We start from the raw sequence: 12,353 nt of genomic DNA on the forward strand, positions 1-12,353 counted from the left end.
ATTTGCTAATTGAAGTGACTTTTAGTTCGCAGTATGTTTGTACTTGCAAAAAAAAGTGCGGGTTTCGGCCAATGTTCGATTTTTCGAACAGTCATTTCCCGGAAAATGGAAGATGGGAAAAAAATAATTCTTGTACATTGGAGTTCCTTTAGCGTTAATAATCGAAAATACAACAATGGCTTTCGTCAAAAAAAATAATTTTTACAGCTTGGTCGTTAATGGGTTAACAGATCAGAAAGATGTTTGCATCAATGATAGGAAATATTTCTACGCGTCTATCACAATTAATAAAATGTTATTTTTCATGAGATGAACAATTGAATAACTGTAAAATGTCAAGCGTTATCTAAACGCCCTAACTGCCAAATTTTGATTGGCCCGATTTACGGTTTCTCCAACACAGACTTCAAAATCGATGTACCTGTGGAAATCCGCTTTGGAAATACAAGTCGGGGGTATTTTTTGGTGTTGAGTACTTTTATACTCGCTTGTCGTTGTGCAGACCGGAATATGTTTTCTTAAAATGTACATTTAAACTGAGAAGCCTGGGAAAATCGTCATTTCAGATACCAGAGGTGAATGAACTTCCGCGGTTCGAGAACTACGTAAACGTGAGATGTGAAATAATTTCAGAGGGAAATGTAAAATACAATGATCGTTTGACAATTCTTCCGTTCACATATTTTGGTAGTCCTAGGCATCATATCTAATGTAAAAGGGCGTTCATCAAATTTATTTGCAACGAAGAACATAATCTATTAAAAAATATTATTCTAAAATAATATTCGAAGTGGTAAACAAGTGGATTGCATAATGTAATTGCGTAGTTCTACGTCGAAAATATGCGGTCGTGTCCTAGATACAACCCTTTACAATTTTTTTTTCAGCGTGTTTTTTTAATTTTTTTAAAAACATTTTTCATTTGAACGATTTCCCACATTTCATTATTCGACCGAAATTTTGTAGGTCTTATAGTTTCAGAATTTTTGTAACAATTAAATATAAAAGGTCCTTAGGCCCTTTTCTAAAAGTTGTCTTGAATTTTTTTTATGTATGCAAAGTTGCAAATGTTTTTACACCTACAAAGTTTCATTTCAACTTTTAAATGTTGATTCACAAGTATTGTTAAAATGTTTGAAAAATGTTCCGTTAAATGCCGTAACTTGTAAAATCATTCTGTTGGAGTACATAAGCTAGTGATAAAAGAAACCTGAAATATTGCACCATTGCACCATTTTAGGAATTTCTAAATGTCAGACATCAATCAAAATTACAACATTAGATATCTGACATTATCATCGTTTTGGATATATGTTTTAAATGACGGATTTCGCGTCAACTCGTCTATGGGATTGGCATGACCCTCTCAGAACTTAATGAAATTTTCTGGGCGTGAAGACCTTACTCAATTAAGCAACTTGGCATACTTAGTTTTCCGAAAAATTTTCTAGACTACCATATGGAAAGGGCTAACTATTTTTGATCATTTTTTATATTTTTTTTTATTCCGAAAGTCCTACAAAAATGTGATCTATGGAAGAGTTTGAGGAAAATAAGTGAATATTCAGAAAAAATTCAGATTTTGATGAATTGGTAGGTAAATTGTAGATAAATATGTGCCCTACAACTCTTCCATACATCGCAACTTGTGCACATTTAAGGCAAAAAAGTTTTCCTAACAAAAACTTTTTCAAGATTTTTTTTAAATTTTATTTTTGTACAGCTATAGAAAAAATCAATAACAGGTACAAATGGATTGATGGTGACCCTTAGATGCTAAAGTACAGTTTTCAGCTTGTTTTGTAGTCAAATACAATATATTTCAATTCAGAGAGCAACGACAGCTCTTAAACAATAGCCATCTACCAAAAATCTCTTGATCGGTCGGTCAGGTATTGAATAGTTGTTGTAGATTTAGGCATCTATTAAGGGTCACTGTAAGTCACTGTAGATATGATAATAATAAATGGATTGTATAGATACCCAACGGATGAATAAAATGGCTCTGCAGTTGTTTGAAAATTACGAGTCGTGACCGGCAGAAAATAGAAGTGACGGAAAATAAATAGCATTATTTTGTTTCTGCGTAATCATCAATTCAACAAAGAAAAGTATGACATTGTTTAGCAACATGTGCAGAGATGAACCAGCCTTCGGTTGAAAATCTCTTTAATAAAGAAACAAAAAAAAAAAATTTGCAACATGAGGATTTGCAAGGATTACAAATGCAGTGCTGGTAATAACAAGTAACCGTGTAGCCGTTATAAACAACGTCGGTTAACAGAAATAGAAAAAATACGTTTACTGGGATATACCCATCCGTTGGATGCTACAATGCGAATTTGTGAAACTTGTTTGGCAGTGATTTGGCACAATAGGTGTGTTCCAAAAAAAAACCACGTACTGATGAGGATAACACTAACCAAAATATTGAAAATTCACAAGTTCCATCAAATGGTCTGGGGTTCGATAATGCACACGTGTGGTAGTGTTGGCAATAGATAGAAAATGCATCAGTTTTGGCTGAGTATAAAAACTGATACCATTGTATTTATGAGAATGGTGCTAATGCTGATGCACTTGCCAATACTACCGCACCTATCCTATATATTTTTTTTCGAAAACCCCGATTTCCTTTACTCCCCCCTTGTGTGTTTTTTCGAGGTGGTAAACATTTTGTATAGGGTAACTTTTTGAAATTTTAGGATCGTTTTTTTCCCATTCATTCATTGGCACCCTACTGTACACAAAAAAAAATAGAAAATTTTCGAGAAAAAAACTTGAAAAAGTTTTTGTTAGAAGAACTTTTTTGCCTTAAATATGCACAAGTTGCGATGTATGGAAGAGTTGTAGGATAAACAGTTATCTACCATTTATCTACCATTTCAAAACAAACTGTGATAACCATTTTGAGAAAATTGGCTTTTAGTTTTTGAAAACGGGTTCAATTTTTTTTTATGGTCGCTACGATCAATTTTTTTTGTTGGTCGCTACTTTGTCGACTATATGAGGACTATATGAGGGACTTGAATGAAAGGGGTGTAAGTGACTTGATCGATTTCTCTTCATCAACTTTTTATTCAGTTAATAACTCAACTGCAAAAACGTTCCAATTTAAGATTTCTATAGAATCCGATAGATGAGGTTCTGACCTATCTTCCACATTGTCAAATATAGCTGGGAATGTATTTGCAGCTAAGTTATGACCAAAAGAGAGAGAGTCGACGTAGAGAAATCGATCAAATCACTTACACCCCTTTCATTCTAAGCCCCTCATATAGTCCTTTCCATATGTTAGTCTAGATAAATTTTCGGAAAACTAAGAATGCCAAGTGGCTTAATTAGGTGAGATCTTCACGCCCAGAAAGTTTCATTGAGTTCTGAGAGGGTCATACCAACATCTGGTCGAGTTGGCGCGAAATCCGTCAAATGTACGCAAAGTAGCGAACAACAAAAAAAATTGATCGCGCACACGTGCTTATGCTCAAACAGCGCGGTTGTTTGCAATAGGGAAGGACAAAAACGATATCAGGGATATCTATTTCCATCGATACTATTTTTAGCTCGACTGGTTTTGACTGAATATAATAAACAGGTTTTTCCTCGAGAAATATTTTTTAGACAGAGCGTCAGCGTCAGAAACCGTTTCTTGGATGTTTGTTTACAAACGGTTTCAATATTATTCCCGGGATTCCCCTAGGATTCTCCACGATTAATTTGAAATAATTGTTTTTGTAACTTTATTTCTTCGTTTTTTCTCGCTAATCATTGTTTTGAACACAAACAACGATGATTCATCTGTTTGTGATAGGAAATCACTTAATTTTTTTCTTTTCTCTCTTTCAGATTTCCCAGAACTACAATCTCGATAACGACGATACCTACAGTGGTTCCCCGAACAATTTCCAAGATTATCGGAACAATTTTGTGGACTCACCACCGGACTCCAAGGAAAATTGGCCCGACGAGTACAGCAAAATGCAACCGTTGCACGCACCGCTCAGCGACGCGAACGTAACTCCGACAACCACCGTGGTCGCGGTGGCGGCGGCAGCAGCAGCAGCAGCGGCTGTGGCCGCCCAACAGGATGGAACCTACACTGCTGCGATTCCGAATCGAAAACGACGCCTCGAGTGGATATCCGCCAACCAGGAGGATAAAATCGGCCGTTCCGAGCCTAAGATTGCCAACACCGACAAAGATCGTGATGCCAAACGTAAAGGTAGGTCAATATGGTGTGCACCATGAATATAAGAAGATTGCCAAATACAAGAAGATTACCACCAGTAGCACAAGGTCAATACGTCATTGTGCGAAACCGACTGATAATGATTATGAGTGACCTTCAATCGAAAGTAGGGTGCGCATTATGTGCTGCTTGTTGTTTGCTGTCCTGTTGCTATCTGTGTTGTCCGTTTAGGCATTTAATATGATATACTAGCAAGTAACGCGAAAAATGATAAAAACTGCTACTGGTGTTGTTTCAACGTGACGCTGATGAGATAACTTTGTTACAATCAACCAGGAACTTCTGCCTATCGCCGGTTGACGCGAATAATTCTGCTGTTATTTTGTAATCTGACTCTGTTCTTCGAAGGCTCTTATTTGGTTCTTCCCAGTCTGCTCCAGTGGTTGATGTTTTTACTAGTTAAACAATTAATAATCGTCCCACGAATACACCGACTTAAGCATTCGGAAGAAAAAATCGTATCTAATTAACTACGGCGAAATGTTCACCCATTCGAACAAGTTAAGTCATTTAACGATTTTTTTAATTTTAGATTGTTGCAAAATGGAAACCATTTTTATTTTTTAATGAAAAAAAAACAAATCTCTTCGGAAATTTTCGTTATGATACAAAATGTCATTTTTGTTTGTCGCTACTGCGGTTTACATAATCCAAGATTCTCTGCAATTGTTATACCCTCAAATAGCATTAACGAACGATCATAATCAGCATTTAGTTTTTTCATCCGATTTGATCATAGGTTTGGTTTCATGACTTCGAGTTAAAAAATACCCGAGAATTTTGCATTGCTCTAAGCTTGTAATTATATGATCTAAGCGGAAAACAATCTATATAAACATATGGAATTTTTTGAGTATTGCCTTACGAAAAAAATCGAAAATAGTGTATGAAATATCACATCTGATATATGATACAATGATGACAGTCGTCACATTGAAAGAGCGAGGATGTCTCTCATTTCAATCAGATGGATTGAAACGATGAAAACTGGTGAACTTAAAGTTAGTTTCGAAAGCGCTTTCCGATACATTCCCCTCATTATAAAACAGGTTTTCGGTTGGGTAAATCCCCTAGATGTTACAGCAGGCTCGAAATTAAATTCACAGTCATTCCTATCCTGTGCGGTTAACGCCTTACGATAATAACGACGGTGACAGGTACGGTACCTATTCATGAAATTTCGTTAGACCCTTGAGACCGAAAGCGCGTGATCATCATTAACTACACTGGCCCGATTCGGCCTTCCGAGGCCTCTCGAACACGGCAGCATGTGGGCAGCTCGAATTTCATGTGCGTGGTATGACATCATTGCTTGCCGCAGAATGTATGCATAAACGCACATTTTTCTGCTATCGCGAAACTTTCCTTCCAATTGATCAGCAAACACTGTGATAAACAGGAACCGTCTGCGTCAAGGCAAAATGGACTGGTCCTTCTCGAGAAGACGTGAACTTGAGGGTCAACTGCTTTTCGGTGTAATATTGGCGGGCGTCGGTTTTTTTCAGTTCTGTGTTTTGGATTTTTTTTCACACGCAATTCTACGTCATATTTTAGAAAGCGTATTTTAGTTTCGCCTCCTTAATAATGTTGTTGACGCCGACCAAATATTAGGACCGAATGTTGGTAGGTCATTAGCTTTCTATTTGCTCTACCACACCACTAGACAAATACTTTTTTTCTTTTTAATTTTTGTTTCATTCGTGTTTCGGTAATGATATGATTTTAAAAACAATACAAACTTGAAATTACAAGGGCGAGAATATTTTTATGAGTTTCGCACTTTGTTAAAGTTACAATATCTCACTGACTGTGGAGGCGATCTGGCGTAGTGGTAACATCCATGCCTCTCACGCTGAAGGTCACGAGTTCAATTCTCACTCCCGACATTCTTCCAAAAATGGAAGTAAAAGTGACGAACCAGCCAAATGAGTTGAAAATCACTATAATACAGATAAAAAAAAAAAAAAAAATCTCACTGACTTCCTAATAGACGAATTTCATGCAAACTCGACTGGCCGTTGGCAGCACCATCTCAGATAGCAGTGAAACGTTGTGGGTGTAAAGACATGGGTCATTGAAGTAACTTTGCATACTTGAAATATTCGAAATATAATTAGACTAATTTTTGGAAAAAGCCATTTTTTTCTTAATTTTTTACAAAAATTTATAACTTATGAAGACTCCTGAAAAAAATAATGTTTTGCTCGTAACATTCTTGTGTGTAAATTCTCACGTTTGACATGTTCTTGACTGTCTCTAAATAGAGAAAAGTTAGTAGAACATGTAAATTGCGATAATTTATACATAAAAATGTTACGAAATCAACATTAATACAATTTTTTGAGATTTTCCGAAAAAAAAGTTGAAAAAACTACAAATTTAAAAAAAAGCCTACAAAAAAAAACTATCAGACCTACAAAATTTCAGTCAAAGAATGGAATGTTTGGTTTTCATTAAAAATTATCAAAGAATTTAAAAAACATTTTTGAAAATTAAAATTAATTTTTCTTGAAAATATATGCTTTTAAAATTTTTGGTATTTTTTCGTGAAAATTTAAAAAAAAAATCTACATTTCATCCTTTGACAAGAATTTTGTAGGTATCATAGTTTTTAAATTATATTTTTTTGTAAAAAAATTAAGAAACAAAATTTATGTTTTTCCAAAAAGTAGTCTAATTATTTTTCGAATATTTCAAGTATGCAAAGTTGCTTAAATGACCCATGTCTTTACACCCACAACGTTACACTACTATCTGAGATGGTGCTGCCAACTCCTAAGACGAGTTGGCATGAAATTCGTCAATAATTACCGATTCAACACTGTTCATAATTATTGATAGAATATTTTCTGGGATCACTATATTCACTATACATCAAATGTGAACTTTTTTGTATAAGTTTGTTATTTTTGTACTAGTTTAGATTTTTTTTTGTTTTAATAATTCGTGGCGCACTTCATGTATACTTATTTTTTTTGTTTGTAACCAGAAAGACAGCAAGTCTTATGTTGGAGTATAAATAAAATAAAATAAAAATAAAAATAAAAATTTCCTTCCTTCTACAGATATTATTGTTCATCTTCAGCCACTTCTGTTTCCAATCATTCTGACAGAATTTGAAATACGCATCGGAAAACGTTCTTCCTTCTTTCTCCTTATTTCAGTTTTTTATTTCAATATTTTTTAAACTTTTTACGTAAGGTGATTTTTGAAAATTTTCATTATCATATGACTATTTTTATTCGTGATAAATTTGATTATGTAGAATCACTATACGTTAATGTTCGTTTAATAAAAATATTTCTAAAAATATAGAAGGAAGGGGTGTTTTGCGGTATAAAAGTATTCAACATTAAATATTTTTTTTCAAATATATCATTCAACGGTGTATTCAAAATGTTATGTTTTCTAAATAGTTCACTGAGTTTTATTATTTTTTGAAAACAAGTTCAATGATTTTAAATACGTTCTTATAAAAAAATCATATGAATATAAAAAATCAGTCGTAATCAAAATTGTTCATGTGATAATGATAATTGTGATATTGAGCAGCTGTCACCACATGTACTTATTGCTACCTTATTTTTTGGATCGTATGAACTAATCACGCAAATAATAAAATCACACAAAAAAGATTGCACGAATGAGAAGTTGCGCAAAAACAGGTTTGCTGTTAGTTGTAGAGTCGAGCTAAAACACATTGAACGCATTTTTCACGTTTTATTTAATAAAAATATAAGAAATAAATCGTCTGTAAAACTAGCGGAAAGTAGAATAAGGTCTATTACTCGCAGTAACTGTGCGACTTTCGACCAGTGTGGTAAAAATTCAAACTCAATCGAAAAAAATCGACGAAAACGACAAAGAATACAATTCGTCATCAAAAAAGCCTTGCTCGATCGTTTTAAATTGATTAACATCCCTAAACTATTCCTTCTCATTTGAGTGATAGGAATGTATTGAGTCGAACGAAACAAATAAATTCCTCCTCCTTCACAGTAATCCGAGAAGTGTAAAAAAGAAACAAAAAAAAACCAGAGAAAAGCGTTGAAACGAATAGAAAGGATACGGTGAAAAGAGAACCGTTCCAACGAAACATGCCCATTTGATAAATCAGTTCATGAGCCCGCGATATTCATTCAAACTGTCGCATATCAAAATATAATTGCTCTTCCGATAGCCATTCGTAAGTAGTTTACGCGACCGGATATTTTCGACATATCATCAGTTTGGACGACTGTTCACCAGTGCCATAAATTATCAAAATTTATTCACGACAGTGAGAATTAACTTTTTCCCAGTGTCTGATGAATTCTCCTCTGCTGAAATACAAAATAATATCTCTTATAGTGAATGTAACGCGAGAGTTCATTTCAATCATGTCAAGGACGCGTGAACTTTGTTTACTATACTGAATGAAAACAGCACGAATGAATTTCGATAAACCTGTATTCGCGCACCTTCCTTACTGTCAATAATTTGAGATGATTATAACAGAAGCCAAATTGATATTCATCGCTTGCAGTGGTTTTTCTATTAAACATGATTCTTATACTTATTGAGAACAAAGTATGCATACAGATACTGCAGGTTGAGGTGGCTTGTTGAATTAAATGGATTTTAATGTGAAGAAGCCAAGAGTAGTGACGAAGCGTCCCACTTCAAAGTACATCTAACTTTTTTAATTTTAATAATTTTCTTTCGTTTATATAATATTTGTATTTTAAAATGATTAATAAGCAGGAATAGAAAAATGGATATTAAAAATTTTATTTGTTTAATTCGTTCAAAGCCCAAAAAAAAAACGTCCAAAAACCATGCATCTACACTAGCATACCGCCTAGTCGATTTCACCCCCAATTGGTTGACGTTGAATTTTTATGTTTTGATTCTCACTAAAGCGGCCCTTATACTATCATTTGTATTGACATTAGTTCAACAGAATGGCATTGGAAATTATCGTGTATCAAAGTTGGATTTATGACGAAAATTCGGATTTTCTGATATCGGTTCATCATTACTTGTCCATTATAGGGCAGGGCACGTTCATTTTATTAATAACGGTGGATAAAGTAAGGTGTTCGGAGTTCATTTTATTAATAAGGTGGGCTGAATTTTTAGGACAAAAAAGTACATCGACATCTAGGGACGTTTTGAACGAGTGGAGCAAGCATATGCCATTAAAATAACTGTGGAAAAAGGCAGTTTTAAATCATTAAAAGATCAATGAAAACAAATGCTAATAGTATTTTGAATTCTCAAAACATGCTTAAACACATTTTAAACCATTTACGAAGAACATTATAAGGATGATTAAAATTTTTGAGATTTTAATTAAAAATTGACAGCATGAAATTTTGTTCAAGACTCTCCCACTGTTCGAAGAAAACTTTTCAGACTGCGAAACAGAATATCTATTTGATGCAAAAAAAGATAATTTTCATTTCCAAAACGTGTTAATTTTTTTCACGGATGATATCACGCATACACACTGCACGCTATTTTGTACATCTGAGTAATTGTCATGTACGATACAAAAAAATCTAGCTCCCCTGTAGCGTATGTCAAACCACGTTGAACTCGAACATCGACGCATGCATAATGATGCATGAGAATGAGAGAGAGGAACGAATTCGTTCTGGGGGAAGTGACTGAATACGGATACAGTCAGTCAGATAGTCAGCTGACTATCCTCAGTTGACTATGACTATGCCGAGCCCTGATTCTGTTTATTAAAGACGATAGATCTTATCATCTTTGGCCATGGAAAAATATACCACCCCAACCAACATCAAGCTTAATTATACGAAGCTTCATGTTGTTCTTACCACATTTTTGTACGTATGAGATGGTGAATAGACCCAGCTTATTTCATTCATGTAGGGAAAGGGTGGTAAAGATGAACAGCTTAAGTAAACGTTGATTTTTTTCGTGAATTTCACAAATATATATTAGGCTGTCAAAAAAGTCCTGCGGTATTTTTTTTAAATTTTCATTTGTTCATAAAATTAGTTACAATCATCTGTTTTAAGTCAAATATGCGCCGTTTTGTTCGATGACTTGTTCCCAACGAGATGCCAACTTCATAATAACCCTGTTATAGAAGCTCGCTTCCTTATTGGCAAAAAACTCGGATAGCCAATTTGCACAGGCCTCTTTTGTGGCTAACTTCTGACTACCTACCTCGTTCGCCATGGACAAAAACAGGTGGTAGTCACTTGGTGCAAGGTCCGGACTATACGGCGGATGCAAAAGAACCTCCCATCCGAGCTCCCGGAGCTTCTGGCGCGTCACCAAAGAAGTGTGTGGCCTGGCGTTATCCTGATGGAAGACAATGCGGCCTCTGTTTATCAAAGATGGCCTCTTCTTCATGAGTGCTACCTTCAAGCGGTCCAGTTGTTGGCAGTACAGGTCCGAATTGAGCGTTTGGCCATAGGGAAGCAGCTCATAATAGATTATTCCTTGACAATCCCACCAAACACACAGCAGAACCTTCCTGGCCGTTAATGAGGGCTTGGCCACCGTCTGAGCCGCTTCAGCGGGCTTCGACCACGACCGTTTGCGCTTCACGTTGTCGTAAGTGACCCACTTTTCATCGCCAGTCACCATCCGCTTCAGAAACGGGTCGATTTTGTTGCGATTCAGCAGCGATTCACATGCGTCGATACGGTCAAAGATGTTTTTTTGCGTCAACGTGTGTGGCACCCATACATCGAGCTTCTTTGTGAATCCAAGCTTCTTCAAATGGTTAATAACGGTTTGATGACTTATCCCCAGCTCTTGGCCGATGCTACGGCTGCTACTATGCCGGTCTTTCTCGGCTAATTCAGCGTGGCGCATCTTCGACGACCTCTACACCAGAACGAAAACGTTGAAACCATCGTTGTGCGGTGGAAATGGAAACTGTATCGGATCCATAAACTGCACAAATTTTATTGGCAGCTTGAGATGCATTTTTGCCTTTGTCATAGTAGTACTGTAAAATATGTCGGATTTTCTCTTTATTTTGCTCCATATTTGCGACACTATAACTCACGAACGACTTAACCAAACAAAACACTGTCAAGGACTCCATTATAGCGCGTAAAAATACCTTTCCAACAAGCTATAGTATGACTCGATACAATGAATACAACTAGAACTACGCGCTTACAACGACACCTTGCGGAAATACCGCAGGACTTTTTTGACAGCCTAATATCTGTGGTAAGATAGATATTAGGCTGTCAAAAAAGTCCTGCTTGATAGTCTAGGTCTCTTTTTATAATAAAATTTGTATTTGAGGCAGAAATTTCGCAAAATGAATGTGTCCGGCATCTTTGAAAAAATAAGATTGAGTCAGGAAAGATGGACACCTGGGGTGGGATAGATGGACACTAACTGAAAATTCAAGTTTATGTACTCAATAAGTTTTGAAGGTTTTTAAGAGTCTCCGTCGGGCAGTCATCGAGTGCGGACGCGTTTTCTCTCGCTCCGCGCATATTTTCGTGTAAGGAAATGGAATCAGATAGTGAAAACAGAGAATGGGAAGTTGCGTGCGTCTACTTTCGGTGAATTTTTTATTTGCATACCGGTGTTTTCATATGAGGAAAATCAAGAATATTAGCTTGGTGTTACGTTATGAAAAGTGAGACCTAAAAATTCGTTATTATTCAATTATTCAATTTTATTTCGCAAGAAATAAAAAAAAAGCAATTCGCGTCCGCCATTCGTCAGTATTTTTGTATTTTAACCACTCTCTTTCTGTTGTGTACTGCACCGCGCGAGTGTGTTTTATTGTGCTCTGCGAAGCGAGTCAAACACGTTATATGTATCGGAAGTGGTACTATCACCAATAAAGGCAACTCAGTGATCAAATTTATTGGAATCATGTCAGAAAACAGCTAAGTTCTCAATTATTACATTCATTTATCAAATATATATTGTTTTTATGAGGATCTTTGCGAGTCGGTGCATCCTCTAACACAAACTATGCGTGTATGTCGGTGGTGAGACGCAACGAGAGAGATTCAATTCTATGAGATTCTCTTAAAGTGTTTGCAGGAATTAAATATAAATGGTGCTGTTTCATGAGCGCGGGGAATTGTAGTGAGAGTGTCACAGA

General features: G+C 35.7%; 1 protein-coding gene across 1 annotated transcript in view; it reads left to right on the plus strand.

Annotated features, from left to right (window-relative positions):
• Window positions 1-12,353, plus strand: part of LOC129771513 (upstream-binding protein 1) — a 53,866-nt gene that overhangs the window by 14,383 nt on the left and 27,130 nt on the right. Inside the window, exon 2 of the mRNA XM_055775245.1 lies at window positions 3,847-4,222. Within this exon, the coding sequence (XP_055631220.1) occupies window positions 3,847-4,222 (376 nt within the window). The remainder of the gene's footprint in view (window positions 1-3,846; window positions 4,223-12,353) is intronic.

Source organism: Toxorhynchites rutilus, chromosome 2 (assembly GCF_029784135.1).
Source record: "Toxorhynchites rutilus septentrionalis strain SRP chromosome 2, ASM2978413v1, whole genome shotgun sequence".
Lineage (NCBI taxonomy): Eukaryota > Metazoa > Arthropoda > Insecta > Diptera > Culicidae > Toxorhynchites > Toxorhynchites rutilus.